This window comes from Mesoplodon bidens, assembly GCF_964165515.1.
Source record: "Mesoplodon bidens genome assembly, chromosome: 10".
In the NCBI taxonomy this organism is placed as follows: Eukaryota; Metazoa; Chordata; class Mammalia; order Artiodactyla; family Ziphiidae; genus Mesoplodon; species Mesoplodon bidens.
Window position 1 is genome coordinate 103,310,478 of NC_138172.1, and position 22,102 is coordinate 103,332,579.

The window sequence follows — 22,102 nt, forward strand, 5'->3', positions numbered from 1 at the left end:
AGGGGCGGAGCGGAGCCCGGCGGGGATCCTCGCGCCCTGCGGCCGGGCATCCAGTGTCCCCGCCCCTCCCCGGCTGCTGCGGCGGTGGCGGCGGCAGCGCGGCGGGCCGGAGGGGGCGCTCGCGCGCAGGAGCCGGCGCAGCAGGTGCCGCGTTACCTCCACCGCGCGGGGGGAGAGGGGGCGGGCCGGGGCGCGGGAGGCGGAGGGAGGCCGGGCAGCCGAGCCGAGGAGCGCGGTCGGCGCGGCAGGCTGGCATCGAGCTCGCGGCTTCCGGGAGGCGCCGGGGTCGGATAAATACATCCCGGGCGCGCGGGGAGCGTGGAGCCGCCCGCGTCGCGCTCCGCAGGGCCCCCGCCGGCCGGCACAGGCACAGGCACAGGCGCGGCGCCGCTCCTCCTCCTCCTCGCGCGCCGGGCGCGGAGCCGCGGAGAGCGGCGGGCTCGGCCGCCGGCGCCCGGGCCTCTGAGCCGATGATCGGCGGCGGCTGAGGGCCGCGGCCTCTGCCCGCCCTCCGCCCGGCGCCCGCCGGGGCCGCAGCCGGGGCGCGGGTGGCCGGCCATGGGGGCGCAGTGACGCGCGCGGCGGCCGAGCGTCCCTGCGAGCGGCGGGCCCTCCTCGGCGGCGGCGGCGGCGCCGGGCCCGCGCGCTCTGCCCGGGGCCCCGCGGGAGCCTCCGCTGCACTCTATGCGCCTCTGCGGGCGCCGCGGACCCGGGCCATGGCGATAGACCGGCGGCGCGAGGCGGCGGGCGGCGTCCCTGGGCGGCTGCCGCCCGCGGCCGAGGAAAACGGCTCCCTGCCGCCCGGGGACGCGGCGGCCTCGGCGCCCCTCGGGGGACGCGCGGGCCCGGGCGGCGGCGGTGACATCCAGCCGCTGCCCGCCCCGCACCCCGCCGGCGGCCCGCACCCGAGCCTCCTGTTGCTGGACTACGACGGGTCGGTGCTGCCCTTCCTCGGGGGCCTGGGCGGCGGCTACCAGAAGACCCTTGTGCTGCTCACCTGGATCCCGGCGCTCTTTATCGGCTTCAGCCAGTTCTCGGACTCCTTCCTCTTGGACCAGCCCAACTTCTGGTGCCGCGGGGACGGCAAGGGCGCCGAGCCGGCGGGGGTCATGGCCACGGCCCGGGGGGGCGGCGGCGACCTGGCTAACTGGACCAGCCCCCCGACCATCCCCTTCTCCACCGCCTCCTGGGGGACGGCGGGCCCCCTCGGCAACGGCAACGGCAACGGCAACGGCAGCGGCGCGGAAGGGGGCGACGCGCCGCCCCTGCCGTCTCCTCGGGACAAGGGGGACAACGCCTCCAACTGCGACTGCCACGCGTGGGACTACGGCCTCCGCACAGGCCTGGTACAAAACGTGGTCAGCAAGGTAAGAGCCGCGACCGCCCCAGCCCCCCGTCCTGTTCCTGAGCGTTGTGCCCTCCGCGGTCCTCGCGCCCTTCCCCGCGCCCTCGTGCGAGGTGTCCTCGCACCTCACGTGGGCTTGCTGTCCTTCCATCCCCCAAACAGATGTGTTTGCCCGGGTGTGAAGCCGGGCTCCGGCAGCCCTCTGCGGTGGCCCTAACTACCTACGCTAAGGGGAACCTTAGCCTTCCGAGTTGGCACCCAAACTCCTGTCCCAAAGCACACACGGAAGGGGCGCCCCTCCCTCTGCAAAGGCTGGAGCTTCCCTCCCCCACCCTCGAGCTGTCGCTTTAGGCAGGGGTGGCCCGCGGAGGGTAAGGCCTGATGTGTCACCAGCTGTCCCTGGAGGACGCCCCTCTCAAGGTCTGCCCGCTGGAGCCCGGCCCCGGGCTCTGCCCTTTGCCGTGCCAGCTGTCCCCAAGTCTCCCACAAAGAAATAGCCTCCGCCAAAACAGTTCCTATTCCCAGGTGTTCTTCCGGGCACACCTCAGCCATCCAGCGCTGGCTTTGGAAACAGACTGAAGCTGACTAAAGAGCTCAGACTGTAGCCAGAGAAGCAAACAGCTTTCGAAGATTCCCTTTCCCCAAGCTCAGTCCTCCCCAGAGGTCGGCGTATTTCACGTTGGACTTCGCCACCCCCCCCCCCCCCGCCACCGCAGTGTTCCCTCAGGTGTCTTCTCGGGACTGTAGCAAACACCATTGGAGTATAGGAAGGATGCTAAGAATTTGTGGCGTTTCGGGACCACCCCTGCTGTCACACAGCAGCCCTTTTGTCCAGGCGTTGAGGTCAGATCCTGGCCAGCTTTACCTGGACATCTGACTTGCTCCAGCCCAGGGGGACCCTCTAGCAGAGGTGCTGCATCCTGGGAAATGGAGTAGGAGTGTTTGCCAGAGATATGTGGCCGTCATAGAGATGGGGAAGGGGCAGTACTAGAAAATCGATGCCTAAGACATCTACAGTTTTCTGGATTTCTTAACATACAAGAGAGATTGTATGCCAGTGTGTCAAACAACTTGTGTTATTGTGCCCCTTCTGTGTTTTAAATAACTAATTTGCCTTCCAAAGTAAATGTAGACCTTTCTCCCACTTCTGGGCAGTTCTGGGCAGAGTTTGAAATGCTTTGTTTAAATGCAAGACTGAAATTTGACAGTTTATAATAATCTATGTGCGTGTATCTCCCCCCTGCCCCAGACGTGTGTTAGTAAACAGTTGTGCCTCATGGATGTGTAAGATGAGACTCTTACACATCATAAGCCTTGTCTTCAGCTTGTACCAGCCTGGTGAGAAATGAGCTGTCCTCCGGGAACTGTCTGGCTTAGCTGTTAATGGGGAGATCCTTCTAGCTTGGTTCACCTTGATCCCGCCGGTCAGCCTGTCCTTTGCCAAGGCGTTTCTGGGACTGTTTCCCATCAGTGGAGGTGAATATCTGGTGGTTGTTTACCAGCACGGAAAACTTAAGAACAGTGACTATTTTAATACTGTTTGTATGTCTGTGAAAGTAAGGATTTGCAACTTGTCAAATACTTTGAACCTCTTTCTAAAGTACAGGAGGAATGATGTGGATCAAAGCAGATGTGCGTAGAGGGTGCTCTGTTCTGGGGTCACAGGGGAGGCCAACTTGGACGTTAGCCTCCAAGGAGGTGGGTCAGAGGATCACTGTCTCAGTGGTGGGGACCCTGCCGTGGATGGTGGGAGGAGAAAACTAGAGAACAGTTCTTGAAAGCAGGCTATGGAGGCGCCTTGGAGAGCCGGACAGGTGTTCCAAGTGAGCACTCGAGGGGGTCAAAAATGGCACGAGGGTGTGCAGCGTGGTTTGGGGTGCGTCAGTTACGTACAGCTGACAAGGCAGTCTGGGAGGTGAACACTTGGGGGCAATAGGTAGAGACGCATTTTCCTGTAAGATAAAGACTAAAAAGGACATATTGATTTTCACGCACAAATAAGATCTAAATAAAGGACTGTTCTGTTCCATAACCAATGCTTTCAAGAGCTTTTTAAGCACATTTTGGCAGGTACTGAGGCTGGCTTTCTCCTCTGATGGCGGTGTCCGCTGGATCTGTATCAGACGTACAGACGTAGAATGCATATTGTGATGGGTGCTGACTCCAGAGGTCAGGTGCCTGTCAGCGTGGCTTGCAAGTGGGAGCAGAAGGGCCAGGCTTCTCCTTCTGTCACTGGATGAAAATTCAGGGTCTGAGAAGTTGCCTTTTGTGCCATCTTCCCCCACTGAGCGCCGCGATCTTCCCACTCACAAAGAAGCCCCGTGCGATGTCTTTATCATCAGACTTCCTTCAGCAGGTGTGTGCCTCCCTGCGAGAGAGGGCCAGTTCTCTCCCCAGGTATTAGATGGGGAGGGGGATACAGAAGAACCACCAGGCACATATTACATTATATTAAATATATGTTCTAGATATATATCATTAATATCTATATCATATATTGTATAGTCTAGTATACAGGCTATAATAGCATTTACACACGTGAAACTGTCAAGGCAGATAGAGTCCCAGGTTGTTATAGTTAAAAGGGGTCTTAGAACTGACAAGAGTCTCTCCCCTCCTGGGTAGCATCCATGGCGTGGCTGTGCCTTGCACAGAACCCCGTTAGCTGGTTAGTCTTCCTTGCAGAGAGTCATGCTTTTTGGTGGACATAACTCGGGTCATCTCATGCCTGTTTGTGCAGCTCTCTCCTCCGAGTGATTCTTTTTCCTTCATATAATACATGCTCAGCTACCTGAGGATACCCAAGGACTGGTTTCTTCCCTGGCTAAGAAATCTCCAGCTCCTTCAGTCCTTCCATATGGGACAGAATTCGCCATTCTGATGGTTCCACGTGGCATATGTATCTTTTAAGCATGGCACCCAGAACACAATAGGCACGGCCTGTGTGTTCTGATCAGAAGAAAGAGAAGACATTGGACACTTCACTAATGAAGCTTACAGTCGATCATTAAGGCTTTCAGTAGACGTGTCATCTGTCTACCTCGGGGCCTCGATGGGATCCCGTTATGTCAGGGCTTTCTCAGCCTGTGCTCGTGTGATGTGGGGCACCATGTAGGTTTCATCTTGCTAGTTTGGGGTTATTAGATCTCTCCTGGTGGGATCTTTTTTATTTCTATTTTTTGCCTTGGTCCCTGGTATTTGTTAACCAGAATTTGCAATGCCTTTGTTATAGTAATAATAATGATGATGATGATGATGCCAATGCCACCACCTTCCTTTTGTGCTGCCCTTTAAAGTTTTCAAAACATTTTCACCTGTTACTTCCTTTGATTAAGAATGTTGAGCCGTCCAAGGCAGTCTTAACACTGAGTGTTGTCTTGGATTTTAAGTCAGTTCACCAGCCTTGAGTGGACCAGAAAGTTGGTCCTCAACTTCCAAATGCCGTTCATTGCTCTGCGTTTTATCCCCAGCCGGGTAGAAAGATCGTCAGTGCTTAACATAACTCTGCTGACTTTAAAATACTCCTCCCAGTAATTTGCATGGTTTATCTTTTCCTGCTTTGTTCGGAGTGAACCCTTGTTGGTTTCTCACGCTCTCCAGTTCCTTGAATAACCCCTAGAATTTTGCCTACTATCAATGTTAGCAACACCCTCTTTCTGTACGTGAAATTTAAGATGTTTGTTTATCTCCAGTCTTCTGATATTTTTTCTGTTGGCCAAGAATTCTCACAGATTGCTGGCCTTTATCCTGTAAGTAACCTGAGAGTTGTTTAAATACACCAGGAAGTAATTTGAATTCTTTTTCTGGGGCTCAAGATTAGGAGTTATTTAAAGTGACTTAGTACGATTTGATTAGGGTGAAAAATAATTACAATGTCATGCAATAGGAATATCTTTAGAAAGAACTCACCTTTAGGCCATCCTAGTGTGGTTTTATTTCGTGTGTCTACTATATACAACACAACAGTGAACATCTTTGTGCGTGACTGTTTAGAAACTTACTGAAATAGACAATGCATCACATGGGACCAAAAGCAAACAGTAAAAGTAACATTTCTCGCCATCTCTGCCTCCAGTTTCCCTCTTTGGAAGCAGCCATGGTTACCAGTTCCTTATGTATCCTTCCAGAAATATTCCAAGTATATTTTCATTTATATATTTTTCTCTCACAAGCTGTTAGTATACACTGTTGCAGGCCTTTTGTTCACCTGTGTTGGGGATGGGTGCTATCAGTACAGGGAGCCCCTCACTCTTTTCTGTGTAATAATTTAACAAGCCACCTTCCAAGGGGGCATTTCGGTTGTTTCCAGTCTTTGTTATTACATAATATATAATGAAACTCCCCCCACACATGAAACTTTTAGAAGTGGAGGGTCAAACTGGGCTGCATTTTAATTCTGACAGATGTTGTCAAAGTGCTCTACATAGAGATTTTATCGCCATTTCACCCTTCCATCCATAAGGGTGAGGCCCCACTCCCACACCCTCCCTGACCCAGGGGGTTGTCATAGTTTTAAATGTCTCCTAGTTTGACATGTGAGAAATTGTATTTGGTTGTCGTTGTCATTTGCATTCTCTTGTTAGGAGGGAGGTTAAATATCTCTGAAATTTTTTGAGCCATTTGTGTTTCCTTTTCTTTGAACTGTCTCTTTGCATCCTTTGCCTTCTTGTGTGTATATTTGGGGGGGGCATTATTTTCTTACTGATTTATAGGAGTACTTTATGCATAAAGTAAATTAAGCATTTTGGATGTTTTGTAAATGTTTTTCCTTGGTTTGTTGTTTGTCTTTTGATTTTGTTTATGGTATTTTTGTCACACAGAGACTTTTGGTTTGGATAGAGTCAAGTGAATCTTTTATGGTTTCTGGGTTTTGTGGTAGATTTAGGGCTTCTGTAATCGTGGAATGTTAGGGAAAAAACTCATTTTCTTCGAATATTTTTAGGATCTCAGTACCTTTTTGATTTGGTGTTGTAGGTGTCAGATTTGCTTCTATTGAGGCATTAGGATGAATTGCTAGGAAGGGAAATAAATGTTAGGTCAGTGGGCATAACAGCGTTTCTCATAGACTTTGACTTGCTCATGACGAGCTCCTAAGCATAGAATCTGGTGTGGTCCTCACTGATGGAGACACCGGAAGTTTCACAGTTGCTAAGCAGCTCTTCCATCTTTTGGGGGACAGTGTTCGTCCCCAGGTCTCACCTTTCCTTCATCTTCTTGCTCTGGACCAGCTGCAAAACCTCTTGTCTTTAGCATTGTTTTGCAAGTCTCAGTTCATTCTGGCCTTCAGTCCCAGGCAGGATCGAGTCAAAAGTTGATGTCATTTAAAAACACGCTGGGCACCAAATGTCAGTCCCGGTGCGGGAGCCGGCTGGGCCACACATTCAGGATGCCGGGCTGGCGGCTGGGAGCCGGCCACGGTGAGAGCGTTTACACCATGGAAATCTGCAAACACCGCACACCTGGGTCTGTTTTTCTTCCGAGGAACAGTTGTTAGGCAATCATCACGCCACTGAGTGTGGCCCTGGGCCACTCCTCTGTTTTTTCCTAACCTCTCCTTCCCTCCCTCCTCCCTCTCTCAGACGGGAGTGCGGATTCTGGGCCAGGCTTTGTGCTTCGTGCTGGGAATGCAGCACTAGGCGGAAATAGCGCAGCACCCACCGAGCTGATGGACTAACAAGCGAGGCGCACCTTAACTAATCATCATCACTTTTTAATTACAAACTGAGTTAAGTGAGTGGAAAAAAGGAGAAATGAGAGAGAACGGGAGGGAGGGAGGGAGGGAGTGTGTGTGTGTGTGTGTGTGTGTGTGTGTGTGTGTGTCCGTCCGTCCGTCCCCCCTCCGAGAGGGAGCGGCATCTGCAAGGCCTTGTGGCCTGCGGGAGCCTGGGGCTGAAGGGTGCAGGGTGGCTGGGAGAACGGGGATGGGGTGACTCATAGCCATCAGACGATGAACTCAGCCAGCCGAGGGATGGGTAGGGAACGGGGGCGCCCAGGGAGAGCCAGTGGGGTGAGGAGAGGGCTGGCGCCGACCCTGCTTGGGGCCCCAGGGACGGGCAGGGGGGAAGCCGGGCCTGCTTTTGCCGGAAGGAGGCCGCTGGCCCGAGGCGGGGGCCTGAGGAGGAGCCGTGGAGAAGCCCACTGGCCGGCAGGTTCGGACCAGGCCTTGGGCAAGTGGGTCTGACGCTGTTGCCAGGCTGTTGATTGGAGAAGCACCGGCCCTGGAGGGTTCTAGCATCTTCTCTTGCCCTCTGGCTCAAAAGTGGGGGGGAGTGCTAATTAAATTTCCACAGGGCCGAAGGACCCTGAAATGGAAAGCCATCGGCTAGAACTGACTTCATTCAACCAGCTTCACCTGTGCCCAGCACCCACTGTAGGTGAAAGTGTGCCCTGGGTACAGCGAGCTGCGGTGTTATCTTCAAGTCCAAAGTTCAGTTCCGGGAGGAGACCGAGGCTGGGGGTCACTGACGTGTACAGAGCCGTAGCTTAGAACCGCTCACCTGCTCACCCTGCAGGGTGTTCCTGCCTCCGCCCCAGGGGCCCCGCCCGGGGGAGGGGGGATGGGGGGACCTGCCCTTTCTCTTCATCTTCACTGGCCAATCAGAGATGGCCCTGCTCCTGCCCGAGGAGGGGCGTGGCTGTGCGCTGTTCCCTGCGCTTCCCGGCTTCCCGGCTTCCCGTGGCGGGCTGCGCAGACCTCTGGGCAGTTTCCCTAATCTGTGCTCCTGCTGCCTCCGGAGCCCACTTCCTGGAGCCCTTTTCTGCTTCCTTCTCCTTGCTGGTCCCGGTTCAGCCTTCAGGTCCGCACGCAGTGCCCTAGCACTGGCTGTGTGTCTGTCCCCCCTTTACCCACCGAGTCCTCACCAGAAGTGTCTGAGCTCACCTGCGTTGGTGTCATGAGAAGAGCGGAGCTCTTTAGCTTGGCAGGTGTGGGTTATGACCCGTTCATCTGCAGGCACCTCGCGGGTAAAGTGGGCTCAGGGCTCCCTTCCCCTCCCCTCCAGGGCGGCTGTGGGCTGGAATGGGAGCGAGCATCCCCCTCCAGGCGACACCTGGAAATCTCAGATTCCTTTCTTACTCTTCTGTGGGCTAAGGACTGGCTGAACGAGTCAGGTCAGACATGCGTAGATGGGGAGGACCTGATAGGCCACATCTGGAGGGGTGGTTAATTCCATGGCCGTTCCGAGGTGTCTCTCGCCTTCGCCCAGAAACTGATGACGTGGGAAGCCAGGTGTGCCCTTCAGATGAGATGCCCCAATGCAGGTGGCCTGAGGGGTCCCGCCAAGGTGGACCTCCAAGGGGTTTGTCTGAAAGACCCTTGAAGGGGTTGGCTGGTTTTCAGAGTTCTCATGTGAAAACAGAGCAAGCCTCTGGCCGCAGGGCTCAGGGATCTGAAAAGGGAAGGGGCTTCCTGGCCGGCGGGGGCCCCAGGATGAGGTGGGGTGCGCTGTCAGTTGCGCCTCCACCTCCACCGAGGTCGTGGGCCAGACATCGGAGTCTGTGCCCTTTGATGGAGGACCGTCTACCGAGTTAGAAGTCTGGGTTAGCCGTGCTGGGGGGAAGCGGATCGGAGAGAAAGTGGAATTGTAAAGGGGGGCAGAGGGTAACCTGAGCCTCGACTGCAGGCATCAGTGAGCTACCTTCAGGGCAGGTGCAAACGGGGGAAGGGCCAGGCTCTGTAGAGAGGCCCCTGCCCACCTGGAGTGTTGTCCCTGCTGGGTCTGTAGGAGGCATTGACCCTGACCTCCGTGGCCCACAGACTTGGCTCTGCGGTCTCTGCTTCTCTCAGCATTTACCCAGTGCTGGTCATTACATACGGGCTGACCTCCCCCGAGACAAGTGGCCTAGAGATTCACAAGCCTGCATTTCTGGGAAAGGGGGCAGGGTTATGGGCTGATTTAAGTGGATTTCCCCTACAACGAGTCGTTGCTGAAATAGAACACTGCCAGCGGGCTCTCAGGTCATCACTTGCACTGTATGACATGCTGTCAAACCCTCTCTTCTCAGGACTCGTTTGGTTGCAAGTAATGAAAACAAATTCCAAATTACATTAATTCACAGAAATAGAAAAGAAATTGACTGGAAAGATGCAGGGATGGCTCAGGAAACCTAGGCTGGGATCTGAGACCAGAAGGTGGGACAGGGGTTGTTTCAGAGCCCTTTTGGAAGCTACATCAGTTTCTCCTGAGATCAGCTTCCCTCCCCGCTCCAGACTGGCTTTTGCTCACCTGGTCCCTGGTCAGGCAGAGGCCAGCACCCCTCTGTCCAACACCAGATTCCTGGGCGCAATTCCGATGTCCAGCTGGGGCAGGGCAGGCGGGTTTCAGAGCACAGGGTGCAGTTACCCAGGGCGGGGGGACCCCTGCAGACCATGGGGTGGGGGGCGGCAGTAGCTGTTTTTCACTGGGCGGGTGGAAGAGACTAGAGATGGATCTTTTTGGCAGTTAATGCAGGATAAGTGAATATTGATGATTTAACCCTTAAATGCTTTAGACAAAGTACTCTTTCTCTTCTCAAAGACTCAGGATGAAACTTACCTGGCCCCTTAAGCTTAGTGTGGAATTGGCAGGAACACCCTTCCTGAGGCTTCTTTTCTGGAAATAGGTATAGATGCCCTCAGCTATTAGCTCCAGATCAGAGGGGGCTTTGAGTGAGCCCCTGGGCAGACGCTGAAACACGCAGCAAAGCGTTGCCCCGCCCCCTGCCCCACACAGGGCGGGTCTCCTGGTCTCTCCAAACCTTTCTTCTATTTAGGACCAGCCACGAAACTTGTGGGGCCCCAGTGCAAGATGAAAATGCAGGACCACTTGTTCGTAAACGATTCCCAAGATCAAGACAGCAGCCGCAGAGCATTAAGCCGCGTGCGGCCCTTCTGAGCTGGGCCCTGCTCCTGGGGGCCACCCCCCACTGCCTGTCACTGTTCACAGAGCCGGTGCCACCACCGCAAAGCTCAGCAAGTGTTCCCCGCGCCTTTCTGCGTCTTCCCCCCCGATTTCACGTCTTTCTGCTTCTCCACTCCTTTGCTGTGTCTTTTTCTCGGTTCCTTGCAGTGAAAGTGTAACTCACTTTTTGCAGGGCCTGTTTTGCAGAGGCACAGCCCTAACCGGTTTAGTTCTGGGTGTATAGTTAGCTTAGGGCCTGCAGTGGCACCCAGGAGCCAGGAGGCTTCTTACATTGGAAACCCTGCTCCAGAAATGAGACAGTTTTCTTATCTGAGCAGTGAACCCATAGCTGAGTCACAGGAGCCTGTGGGAAGGAATGTCAAGTCATAAGAATGCGGGTTAAGTGTTTATCAGCCTTTTTTTTTTTTTTTTTAAGTGGGGAAGAGGGTCAGTCTTTGTATTACTTAATCCTGCTAGCATGACAGTCACACACTATTTCTTAGCATCATTTAAAGAATGAGTGCAGGGCTTCCCCGGTGGCTCAGTGGTGAGGAATCCGCCTGCCATTGCAGGGGACACGGGTTCGAGCCCCGGTCCGGGAAGATCCCACGTGCCACAGAGCACCTAAGCCCATGTGCCACAACTACTGAGCCTGCACTCTAGAGCCCGCGAGCCACAACTACTGAGCCCAGGTGCCACAACTACTGAAACCCGCATGCCTAGAGCCCGTGCCCCGCAACAAGAGAAGCCACCGCAATGAGAAGCCTGCGCACTGCAACGAAGAGTAGCCCCCGCTCGCCGCAACTAGAGAGAGCCTGCACGCAGCAATGAAGACCCAATGCAGCCAAAACTAAAAATTTTAAAAAATAAAGAATAAGTGCAAAGGAGACAGTGTGCTGTAAACCAGCCACAAGCCTCCCAGGGGTCATATTAAATTATGGATGCTTAGGCACTCGGGCCCATAATTTGCGCTACAGACTGTTTCCTCCCAGATTAGATTAAAAGCTGCTTTTTCTGTGTGTTTAAAAGATGCTTTACAAATTGGGCACCCTTGATTGCTTCATCCTGAGGAACTCCACTGTTCCCAAATGGATATACATGAGCATTTGCAGCACACACAGAGTTTTCGTCCAACTTAAAAAAATTTTGTGTAACTGTGGTAAAGTATACGTAACATAAAACTGACCATTTTAACCACTTGTAAGTGCACAGCTCAGCGGCATTCAGTACATTCTCAGTGTCATGCAGCCGTCACCTCCATCCTTCCCAGAACTTTTCCATCTTCCCAAACTGAACCTCTGTCCGCATTAACCACTAACTCCCCTTCTCCCCACCCCGGCCCCCACCACCTAGTTTCTGTCTCTGTGAGTCTGACTACTTGCAGCCCCTCCTATAAGCGAAACCATTTTTTGTCCTTTTGTGACCGGCTTAGTTCACTGAGCATCATGTCCTCAGGTTCATCCACACTGTAGCCCGTGTCAGGATCTCCTTCCTTTTTAAGACTGAACGGTAATATTCCATTGTGTTTATACCACTTTTGTTTGTCCATCATCCGTCCGTGGACACTCGGGTGGCTCCCTCCTTGAGGTTCTTGTGACAGTGCTGCTGTGAACACAGCAGTTACACACAGCCCCTCCCCACCGCCTGTGCTGAGCCCGCCCCTGCTTCTGCTCTCATGACATCTGCTCCGTGGCAGGCCTTGCTCCGCCCTGGGTAGAGGGTGGACAGAAGCTCGTCTGTGCCCAGAGAAGGAGCTCCTGGTACAGCCGAGACCGGTGTCAGATGGAGGGTTCTGGGTGTGGTGGAGGCAGGAGCTGAGGCTTGGGGCACAGAGGTGAACACACCTGGGGAGGTCTGTGCTCACCGTCCGGGGGGGCAGGGGAGCAGTGCTCACGCCCAGCTGTCCACGCTGTGTCCTCGGGGTCCCCCAGCCCTTCCATCCATCCTCCGCCCTTGAAAACCATGGCCGTGGCCCTTCCCAGGGCTTCTGACCGAGGGCCTGTCCCTCCCGACGTGTCTGCCCTTGGGAGGTGCCAGCGCTGCCTGGTCCCCGCCTCGCCCAGGCCTCGGGGGCCCGGTGCCGCAGCCGAGTCAGGCTGGTGATACCAGATCCGCAGACGGCTTCGGTGACGTCGGGCGACCTGTCCGTGGCCTTAGCGGTGACCGTTCAGTCCTCAGCTCTCTCGGGACGGGGGCGCTGCCTGCATTTCCCGTCTGTCTCCTCCTCCTGGTCTCCTGTGAGGGTCCTTTGCCTGGCTCACCCGTTAAAAGTCGTTCCCAGGTGTCTTAGCTCCTTATGGGCCGAGAAACAAGCCCCACAGACGGGGCGGCTAAAGCAACACACTTTTAGTCCCTCACAGTCTGGGGGCTAGACGTCCAAGATCAAGGTGGCAGCGGGGCTGGTTCCTCCGAGGCCCCTCCCCTGGGCTTGTAGACACCACCTGTTCCCTGTGTCCTCACACGGTCATCCCTCTGTGTCTGTGTCCTCATCCACCCCTTACAAGGATGGCCCTGTTCAATCAGGGTCCACCTCAGTGCCCTCATTTTGAGTGAATTACCCCTGTAAGGGCCCATCTCCAAATAGTCACATCTGAGGTGCTGGGGGTCAGAACTTCAACACAGGAGAGTCTTTTGGGGGGGGTGAGGGGACACAGTTCAGCCCGTTAACAGCTGAGTTCCAGCACACAGCCTGAGGAGGGCGGCCCCAGAGCTCTGCCTGTGCCTGGGATCTCCCCAAGGCCCCAGGCCTGCGTGTTCCATCACCAGCAAGACTGGCCGTGTCCTCTGGTCTCTGATCTCCTCCACCCCCCTTGCCTCAAATCCCAGTGCTTTTGTCCTGTTGTAGCTGACCGGCTCTTTCGACTCCCCTGCTCAGTCTTCGCTGTGCTCCCTGGCCTTTAGGGTGGAGTTGGGCCTGATTGGCGGGTTTTCACGGCCGCCGCCTGCCTCTCCTGCCACTGTCCCCACCGCCCAGCACCGGGACCCTGTGCTCTGGCCCTGACCCTTCCTCAGGCAGCCTCAGCCTTTGCACATGGTGTCCTCCAGCCTGGAGTCCGCCTCCTGGTCACCCTGCCCCTTCTCCAGGCCTTTGCCTATGCCTCCGCTCCAGGCCCAGATACGCGCCCTGGGTACCTGGCCCTGGTAGGTGCTCGTCACGGCAAAGGTGGCTGGGGGCTGTGGCCCTGCCGGTGTGGGGTTTTTGCCGATTTAATTCTAGGACGGCAAGAATAGAAAGGGGAGGACAGAGTCACAGGTCAACTCAGGCCTGAAGTCCAGGTTCAAGGAGCTGTTGAGGACCATAAAGGGTGATGTGGTGTATCTCAAGTAGCAGCTCATCAAACTGGAATTCATCCTGGGCTCTGGAGCACATTATGTCTTTAAGCCAGTGTTTTTCAGAACTTCTAGTCACAGGGTCTTTTCTTGTAATGGAAGCTGCGTATCGACAGAGTTGGTCTTTCTGGATCTAGGACTGGGGGCAGAGGTGGTGTCTGGAAAACCTAGACTCGCTTGGGGAACTTTGGGAAATACCTGTAGGACCCAGGCACCAGCTATTTAAAAAAGTTCTAGGATATCTCCATGTGGTGTGGTTCTTCCCCAGTGGACACGTGGCCGTGTCTGGAAACATTGTGGTTGTCACACAGGGGAGGGGTGCCGCTGACATCTGGTGAGTAGGGACCAGGGATGCTGCTGTACGTGGTACGATGCATGGGACCGCCACCCCCAAGCGAAGGGTGATGCAGCCCCAAATGTCCAGGGCGCCAGGTCTGAGACGTCCTGGTCTAAGCTAGTGTAGACGCTCGTTGTGTTTCCTGACCCCACCCAACAGATGGCCAGGGCTCAGCCCGTCTGAGACCGAGGCTCCCCTGTAAGCCGGGCAGGAGCTGCAGAGTTGCCAGGAATGACCACTCAGCTGGGCGCTCTGCCCCGTGGAAGAAGGGTCTGTGGAGCGCATGAGTGCCGTCAGCCGAGCCTCAGCCCGTCCGCGGCCAGGCTACCGGGGCAGGCACATCATGAAGCACCAACCCGTGTGTTCTACCTGCAAATGGATGTTGCTGATGACCCCGTCACTTGTTCCATAGGCCCTTTGAACTTCTGCTTAGAATAATGGTTCATTACTTGAAAGGGAAACATTTATTTGCAAGTAAAAGATATTTATTTTCTAAATGGCTCTAATTCGGACTAGCCTTTTCCATAATTCCCATTAAGGTGGTTTGATAGTGTTTTCAGGGTCAGGCAAGGAGAGATGCCCTGTGGGACACCAACACCGAGCGCTCGGGCTGGAACGGAGCGCGAGCACTGTTTACGGCATCCGAGTAACTGAGCAGGGCGACCCCCCTCAGCCGCAGGCGGTGAACCTGCAGTGGTCCTAGTGTGACATCCCCCGTGACACGTATGCCTCCAAAAGTCAGCCTGTTGGGGGGCGGTCACTGCAACTGCTGGCCTGGGGCCTGTCCACTCACCGGAGCCGACCCCGGGCCCCACCTGCCCGTCTTCCCCAACCAGCGAGATCTTTCCCTCCTCAGATGCTCACAGCGCCGTCTGTCCGTCCCACTCGCTGTCCTCCTTCTAAGGGGTCTGTGCTCGGCGTCCTTGGTGTCCCTAGGAAAGAACCATCCAAGGATGCGAGCGGGGAGGCCTCACCGAGTGTTCTGGGGCTGGGGAGTGTCTTAGCTGGCTCGCAGAAGTAACATTCAAATAGGAAATAAAGATGCCTTGACCAGCGGTCACCCAGTGAGAGGTAGAGAAAAGTGAGAAGGTGACGCGTCTTGTTGGGGCCTGTGCACGGCTTGGAAGCTTCTGGAGCTGTCACATGGTGGGCCTGTTGTCAAATCTTCTAGGTTCCAGGGTAGGGTTTTGTATTATTTCATTGTAAAAGAAGATTTATCTTTAACCTTTTTTTCTGGGAAGTCCCAGAAGAAGCTGCTTTTCAAAAATGGATATCATCAAGGTTATGAGAGTATTTTGGGGTTATTTTTGGTTTTTGTGTGTCTGCTGATACCAGGTTTGAATTGAATTGAATTGTGGTTTAAGTATAAGCAGTGGTTTCTCTCCTTAGTTTCTCACCTGCCATCTTGTTTTTCCCCATTTGTAACTCTAGTCCTCTTTTGACTAGAGTTTTGACTAGGGTCTCAGACAAGTGATTAAAGGGAGGGTGGCGAAAAAAGAAAAACTAGAGCCTTGGTTGTGGGTCTCGCTCCAGCAGCAGTTTGGGGGAAACTGAAATGACCTGAGCAGGCGGGGGTGACCAGAATTTAAAGGCTCAGTTTATGACACCGAGAGTAGGTTTTCCAGTCTCCAAAAGGCAATTTCTCCTGTTGAGGGGGAGGCCATGATCCACAGTCTGATGCAATCTGTGCGTAGAGCAGAGGTGGTGGCCTAATCTCATCTGGTTCCCATTCACTTGGGGAGGAGACCACAGGAGGAAAGTCCAGAGGGTATGTCATTCGGATGTTTGCTGGGCAGCTCTGTTTGCAGAGTGCCGTGTTGAGAGTGGTCCCAGGAGACCGGGGAGAAGGAGGGCAGCTGGGCAGGGGGGGAGCCTGAGCAGGGGGTGGCAGTGGGGAGGGGTGGAGTGTGTGTGTTGGGGGTCAGTCCTGGGTGGCAGGAAGTGGGAAGAAGCTCTTGTTTAAACCAGGAGGAGATAAGGCACAGAGCTGTGAAGGTTTGAAACCTTGGGCCTCAGTAGGGATGCTGTCCGCTGCAAACAGCAGAAAACCTTAGATCACACTGAGTTCTGAAATATGCAGGAAAACTTAAGACATTTCCGAAGTCAGGCCAGGCCCCAGTCCACAGTCTTTTCTGCGTCTCTTTCTGGCCCTTGTCAGTGCTGTTTCATCCTAATACTGTGTAGCGAGAGGCTAATACTACTTGGGCTGCCGTAACAGAGCACCACAGACTGGGGCTGAAACAGCAGGATTTGTTCTGTCACAGTCTGGAGGCTGGAGGTCCAAGGTCAAGGTGTTGGCAGGGCTGGTTCTCCCGAGGCCTCTCTTGGCTTGTAGATGCCGCCTTCTCTCTCTGTGTGTCTGTGTCCTGATCTCCTCTTCTTTTAAAGACACGGGTTGTATTGGGTTGTGTCCCACGCTAACGACCCGTTTTAACTTAATCACCTCTTGAAAGCCTTGCGTCCAAATTCAGCCACATCTGAGGTGCCGGAGGTCAGGGCTTCAACAGATGGCTTTTGCGGGGATGCGATCCAGCCCGTGGCCAAGTGCCGAGGTCCTCGTGTTGGCAAGGTGACGCCCCCTGACGGTGGCTCTCTGAGGCTCCAGCCCCCTCCTGGCCTGGGAAAGAGGGAATGACAGCGTCTCCTTGCAGCCTGGAGCGTGGGTCCTTCTCTCTTACCTGCACCCCCTCAGGTCGCATACCTGCCCTGGACCAACAGCAGTCACCGGGGGTGCCCTGTGCGCGCCGGGGACGCCCCTTCCCCGAGTCACGTGGGGCGGGCACCTGCACAAAACTGGGTTCAAGAGGAGTGGGATCGGGGAGAAGCAGGGCTGTGTGCAGAGGACCCCGGACTGTCTCTGGCAGGTGGGCAGAGGGTGGAAGGTTTCCGAGCCAGGTCGTGGCAACATGTCCCAGCCGCGGGCTGGCCACTCTGGCGGGCCACTCACTTCTCCCTCCTGTTATCAGCATCTGATAGGTGAGGGACCCAAGGCTTAGAGGCCAAGGGGCTTGGCCAGGGACGCGGCCTTCCTAATCGACGAAGCCGGCATCCCACACACATCAGTCCCACTCCACCACCTGTGCTCCCTCCATAACACCAGCCCCCCTCTGCTCCCCCCGCCCGTTTCCAGAAGACAGACCGTGTGCCGTTGGAGAGGAGGGCCGGGGCCACCAGCGTCTGTGCTGTGGGTGATGGCGCCCGGCCACACGGGGTGGGCAAGGGGCAGGCCAGACTCACTCGCGTATCAGGTGACAGGAGGGGGCGGGCACGGAGCCTCAGAAAGTCCGATGGAAAGTCCAGGGCGGCAGCAGGCGTGGCCCCCCCCGGGGGCCCTGAGGGAGGGTCCGTCCAGGCCTCTGGAGCGGCCTCGGTCCCTGGCGTCCTGGGCTGGGATGCACCAGTCCAGTCCTGCATCTCCACCTCGACTCCCCACGTGTCTTCACGTCATCGGCCCTCTACCTGTGTCTCTGCGTCCACGTTTCCCCGTTTTCTAAGGACACCCGTCATGCTGGATGAGGACGCACCCTGATGACGTCATTTAGCGTCATCTTCTCTGTGAGGACCCTTCCTCCCACAGTCACGTCCTGAGCCGCCGGGCTGAGGAGTCGCTTCGCCGGCTCTTACTGGGGGGACGCAGCTCAGCCCACGATGGAGTCCTTTCAGGAAGACAGCGCTTCTCATCCCTGCAACACGGGTGGTTCTGTCCTTCACGTCAGTTTTGCAGGAAGAGTGCTTTCCAGCCCATTTGGTCTGTTGTAGAGTGATGGACCTGCAAGCAGGTGGCTGCAGTGGCTGGAAAGCAGGTGGTGACAGAGGGGGCAGGGAACAGGTGGCTGCAGATGGTGGCGGGAGTGCCTGTGGCGCTGTTCACGGTGAGGGAGAAGGGGGAGGGAAGGAGGGGAAGGGGCCCTGGAATAAACAGCACCTGTGCGAGTCGCTCACTCTCTGCCCTGAGCTCTTGGCCTGGAGATCGTCTCCTTGAGCAGAAGGGAAAGTACAAACAAGCGCCTTCCCTCCTGGAGGGTCCTCCAGCCCTCTGGGCTCTGTCACACCCCCTGCGTCTCCTTCCCCTTTGCCGCCTGTCACCAGAGAGCTGCCGGAGCGGGGAGGACACGGAAGCCCCGTCAGCTCTGGGTGCTGCTTCCTCATTGGGGACCCGTTTAAGACAATTTCCCAGATTTTTTAAAATGGAGATACAATTAACATACAGTAAAGTGGGCAGATTTTAAGTGTATAGTTCAGTGGGTTTGGACCCATTTATCTGCCCCTTAACCACCACCTAAATTAAGCCGCAGCGCGTTCCCCCGCCGTGGGGAACTGCCCCCTGCGCGCCTCCCATCGTCTGCCCGCCACCCCCGCCAGCAGCCGGCGTGTTACTTTCCCTCAGCACAGCCGGGTGCCGCCTGGCGCAGAGCGTGGCAGACGTGGATCCGTGCGGGACGAGGCCTGCGCGTCTGCCGCTCGCACCCGGCGCGCCCGTGAGGTCCGCCCACGTTCCCACCAGCGCCCGCGAGTTCCGCCCACGTTCCCACCAGCGCCCGTGAGTTCCGCCCACGTTCCCACTTCCGGTGGTCGTCGTGCTGCTGGCCCGCCCTCCACCGCTCGCGTCACCGCGTTCGGGTTCTCCCCTCACCTGCCGGTGGACTTTGGGGTGTTTCCTGTTAGTGGCCGCTACACGTAGATTGCCATGACAGTGAAATTCAGAACTTCGTAAGCCCTGCCTACTCACTACCTTGCAGTTCCGAGACGTCCAAGTTGACAGAATCGGAGCAGCTAGTGGGAGGTCTTGACTGACTGATAATCCGGGTAGGTTTCCCTCTTTCCCTTCTCTTCCTGGGCGTCGGAAGCAGGAGCGCGGGGTGCCTGTGGGGGAGCATCTGTGGCCTTCAAGCCCCCGGAATCCAGATGCAGTTTCCAGGGCCCGAGGGTGATGAGGAGGCCCGAGGAGTGGGGCTGGGGGCGGGGATGCACGCGGGCGGGGATTCACGTGGGCGGGGGGAGCCACACCTGGACAGGCCGCGGCGGCCATGACCGCAGCCCGGGTACCAGGAGTGCTGTGGTTTTCCACCCCAGCCCGGGGGGCGGGGGGGCTTGGAACAGCAGGGCCTCCTGCCGCATGTGGGACCCGAGCCGGGAGGCCCGCATCCCTCCTGGCTCAGGAAGACCTGGGTAAGCCTGGTGAGGGCTGACGGCTCCGGGGTTAAAGAAGCTTGGGAGCAAGAGGCCAAACAAAACAGTCGGTGCGTCCGCCATTTCCCAGCCACGGCTGAACACAGAGCGGCGGCCCCGTGTGTAGGGACACTTGTAGGGAAGGGCAAGGGGAATTCTCTTCCCATGGACCTGCCCGGCAGGATCCTGCTTCAGGAGAAGGAGGGGGTTAGGGGAGTGTTTCCCAGCAGGGCTGGGGCGTGGGAAGGGAATCATCTCTCCCAACCTCTCCCCTCCGCCTACAGAGCTTAAAGGAAGCAACGAAGTGCAGGCAGACGGTTCCCACCATTTTTGAACCTCGAAAAACGTGGCGTTTTCCCCAGGGTTTTCACGTTTGTCCGTGTTTGCGTGCCGCTGGGCATTTCGTCGGGCACAGTGTTTGCGTCCGTGCCTGCGCGTCGTCTAAGGTGAACTGTGCTCGTGTTGAAGCAGGTGAAGGCACCACTGATGCACTTGTGTTGAGACGGCAGTTTAGGGACTGCAGGCCCCGCCGTGTTCAGAGAGAATGCGTTTATCCTGATGGCTGTTGAAGTTACTGAGCCGAAGGGGAAAGCGGGAGGCGGCTTTCTTGGGCTTGGGTGGCTGGTGTTCTGAACGGCACTTGTGCACGGTAGCCAGGAAACTCGGTTCCTTTAGGGTTTGTAAACGCAGCCCCATGATTTGAAAAAAAAACAAAAGACCTTGTGAAAAATGGTTTTACACCTGGCTTTTTCACAGTCTCGATTTGACCACAAGCACCGCGTGGTTGTGAGAACCGGGGCTGGTCCAGCAGTGGCACGGGCCCGTGCTCGGGGGCTGTGGTGAGTGCAGCAGGGCGGGGGGAAGCCCCTAGGCTCGGGCAGGAGACCTGGGTCTCCATCCTGGGCTCTTCACCACTTTTCCACTCAGACCTCCAGCTCCTGGAGTTACTTGGCCTCCTGGACCCTAATTTCCGAGGTGGAGATGCCGCTTAAGGCGTAGGCTTTGCAGGGATTAAAGGAAACGACCCACACGCAGCCTCCGTCTCCACAGGGTGTGAGCTCTGAGACCCGTGCTTCATCCGAGCCCTTTCCTCGAGGAGCCCCCATTGGGGCTGGGAGGGTAACTGCTCTGAGGCATTGTACGAATCGCTGCAGTTTCCCAGCCGTTAACTCAACATGTTTAAAACAGGACATCTGGAAGGTCTCAGGACGAAATTACGATCAGCCCTGGCAAGTGAGCCTTCATGGCACGTGGCAGCCACCTGAGCCGCGGCTGCGCCTGGGGACCCTGCCTTCTCACCTTAAGAAAACGTCTGGGCAGCTGGTCTCAGCTAAGAGATAAAGCAGCTCACACCAAGGTACATGTGATGATAGAGCTAATCCTTCTCCTTGGGGCTCATCCCTGTCCTGCAGCCTGTTCCTCAGTGGCAGATGTGTGGCCTGCACCCTCGTGCCCACCCATCGGTGCGTCTGTAGAAAGGCTGGAGCCTGCTAGGTCCGCACCGCACCCCCGGTCACTCTCTCCCTTTCTCTCCTCCCCCGTCCCCTGAACAGCGGGCTCGGGGATTTGGTCCCCCTCCTCTGAAAGGCTGCCAGGCTGGATCGGGGTGTTTCTAACAGGAGCAGCATCAGGCAAGAGCCATCATGAGGTTTGATTTCAGTTGACATTTGAACTCCGTTTGAAGGTTGGTTTTGACGCGTTCCCCTCTGTAACGTGGGGTGCAGGGCCTCCGGGTCTGCCCCTGCCCCGCCTTCTCCGCTCACCTCCTGCCCCCCTGCCCGGCCAAGAGGGAGCGTCCTAACTAAACAGAGCCCCAGGCCCTTGGATGTGCTCTCAGCGCTTTAAGTTCAGCTGTATTTCATTTCTTACTCACAGCCTGTTTTCCACCCTTAGACTCTCGACAGCAGGGACAGCACGTTGCACTGTTACTTCCTGGGGTCTGGCACACAATAGTGACCAGTAAACCGCCATTAAATGTGGAAGCTGTGCCACCCTCTGAATACGCAGACCAGTCCCCGATGGGCCTGCACCAGGGTGCTGGCCGCGGGTGGGGATGCACAGGGAGGAACCTGTTTGCGTGAGGACGGAACCTAAGCCCTGGGAGCCTGGCTTGAGCATCATGGGAAGTGAAGCCCAGGGGAGGCAGCAGGCGACCGGGAGGGACAGGAGGACTGTCACGCTTCCTGTTCTCATGTCTTCCTGCACGGAGTGGTCTGGGCCTCGGAGAAGCTTGTCCTGAGACTCTAACCCATAAGGCCGAGAGTCCGCAAGCAGGAAGCGCCTGCCCCCGTGCTTCCTGCTCTTCAAGGGGGCGTCCTCTGTGTGTAAGTTAAACAGAACCCTGACTAGTCACAGCTTGGGTTTATCATTGTTAGAACAGGAACACAATTTTATCTCCCTTTTTTTTTTTTGGTAAGATATATATAAAATAAAACTTAACCATTGTAACCATTTTTAAGTATATAGTTCACTAGCATTAGGTACATTCACATTGTTGTGCAACCATCACCACCATCCGTTTCCAGAACTTTTTCATCGTCCCAAACTGAAACTGTCCCCATTAAACACTAACTGCCCATACCCCCTCCCTCTGCCCCAGCACCCACCCTTCTACTTTCTGTCTCTGTGAATCTGACGGCTCCAGTGACCTCATATAAGTGGAATCAGACAGTACTTGTCCTTTTGTGACTGGCTTATTTCTTTGAGTGTAATGTCCTCAAGCTCATCCATGGTGTAGCCTGTGTCAGAATTCCCTTCCTCTTTAGCGCTGAATACTATTCCATTCTGTGTATACACCACATTTTGTGTATCCATTCATGTGTCTATGGACCCTTGGGTTGCTTCAACTTTTTGGCTATCGTGAATAATGCTGCTTTGCACATGGACGTACAAATATCTGTTTGTGTCCCTGCTTTCACTTCTGTTGGGTACGCAGACTACGTCTTAAAGAGTCCGTAAGCACCCCTGGACTTGGGCTGACTGAGCATCCTCCTGCAAGAGAGGCAGCGGCGTCCAGTGCAGGTACATGTCCTTTCGAGGAGG

At 55.9% G+C, this 22,102-nt stretch overlaps 1 protein-coding gene across 2 annotated transcripts in view; it reads left to right on the forward strand.

Annotated features, from left to right (window-relative positions):
* Window positions 1–587: 587 nt before the first annotated feature.
* The window catches only part of SLC22A23 (solute carrier family 22 member 23), a 147,750-nt gene continuing 126,235 nt past the window's right edge, over window positions 588–22,102 (forward strand). For both annotated transcript variants that reach the window (XM_081245517.1, XM_081245518.1), the window contains exon 1: window positions 588–1,367. In XM_081245517.1, coding sequence (XP_081101643.1) covers window positions 717–1,367 — 651 coding nt within the window. In that variant the 5' untranslated portion in view covers window positions 588–716. The remainder of the gene's footprint in view (window positions 1,368–22,102) is intronic.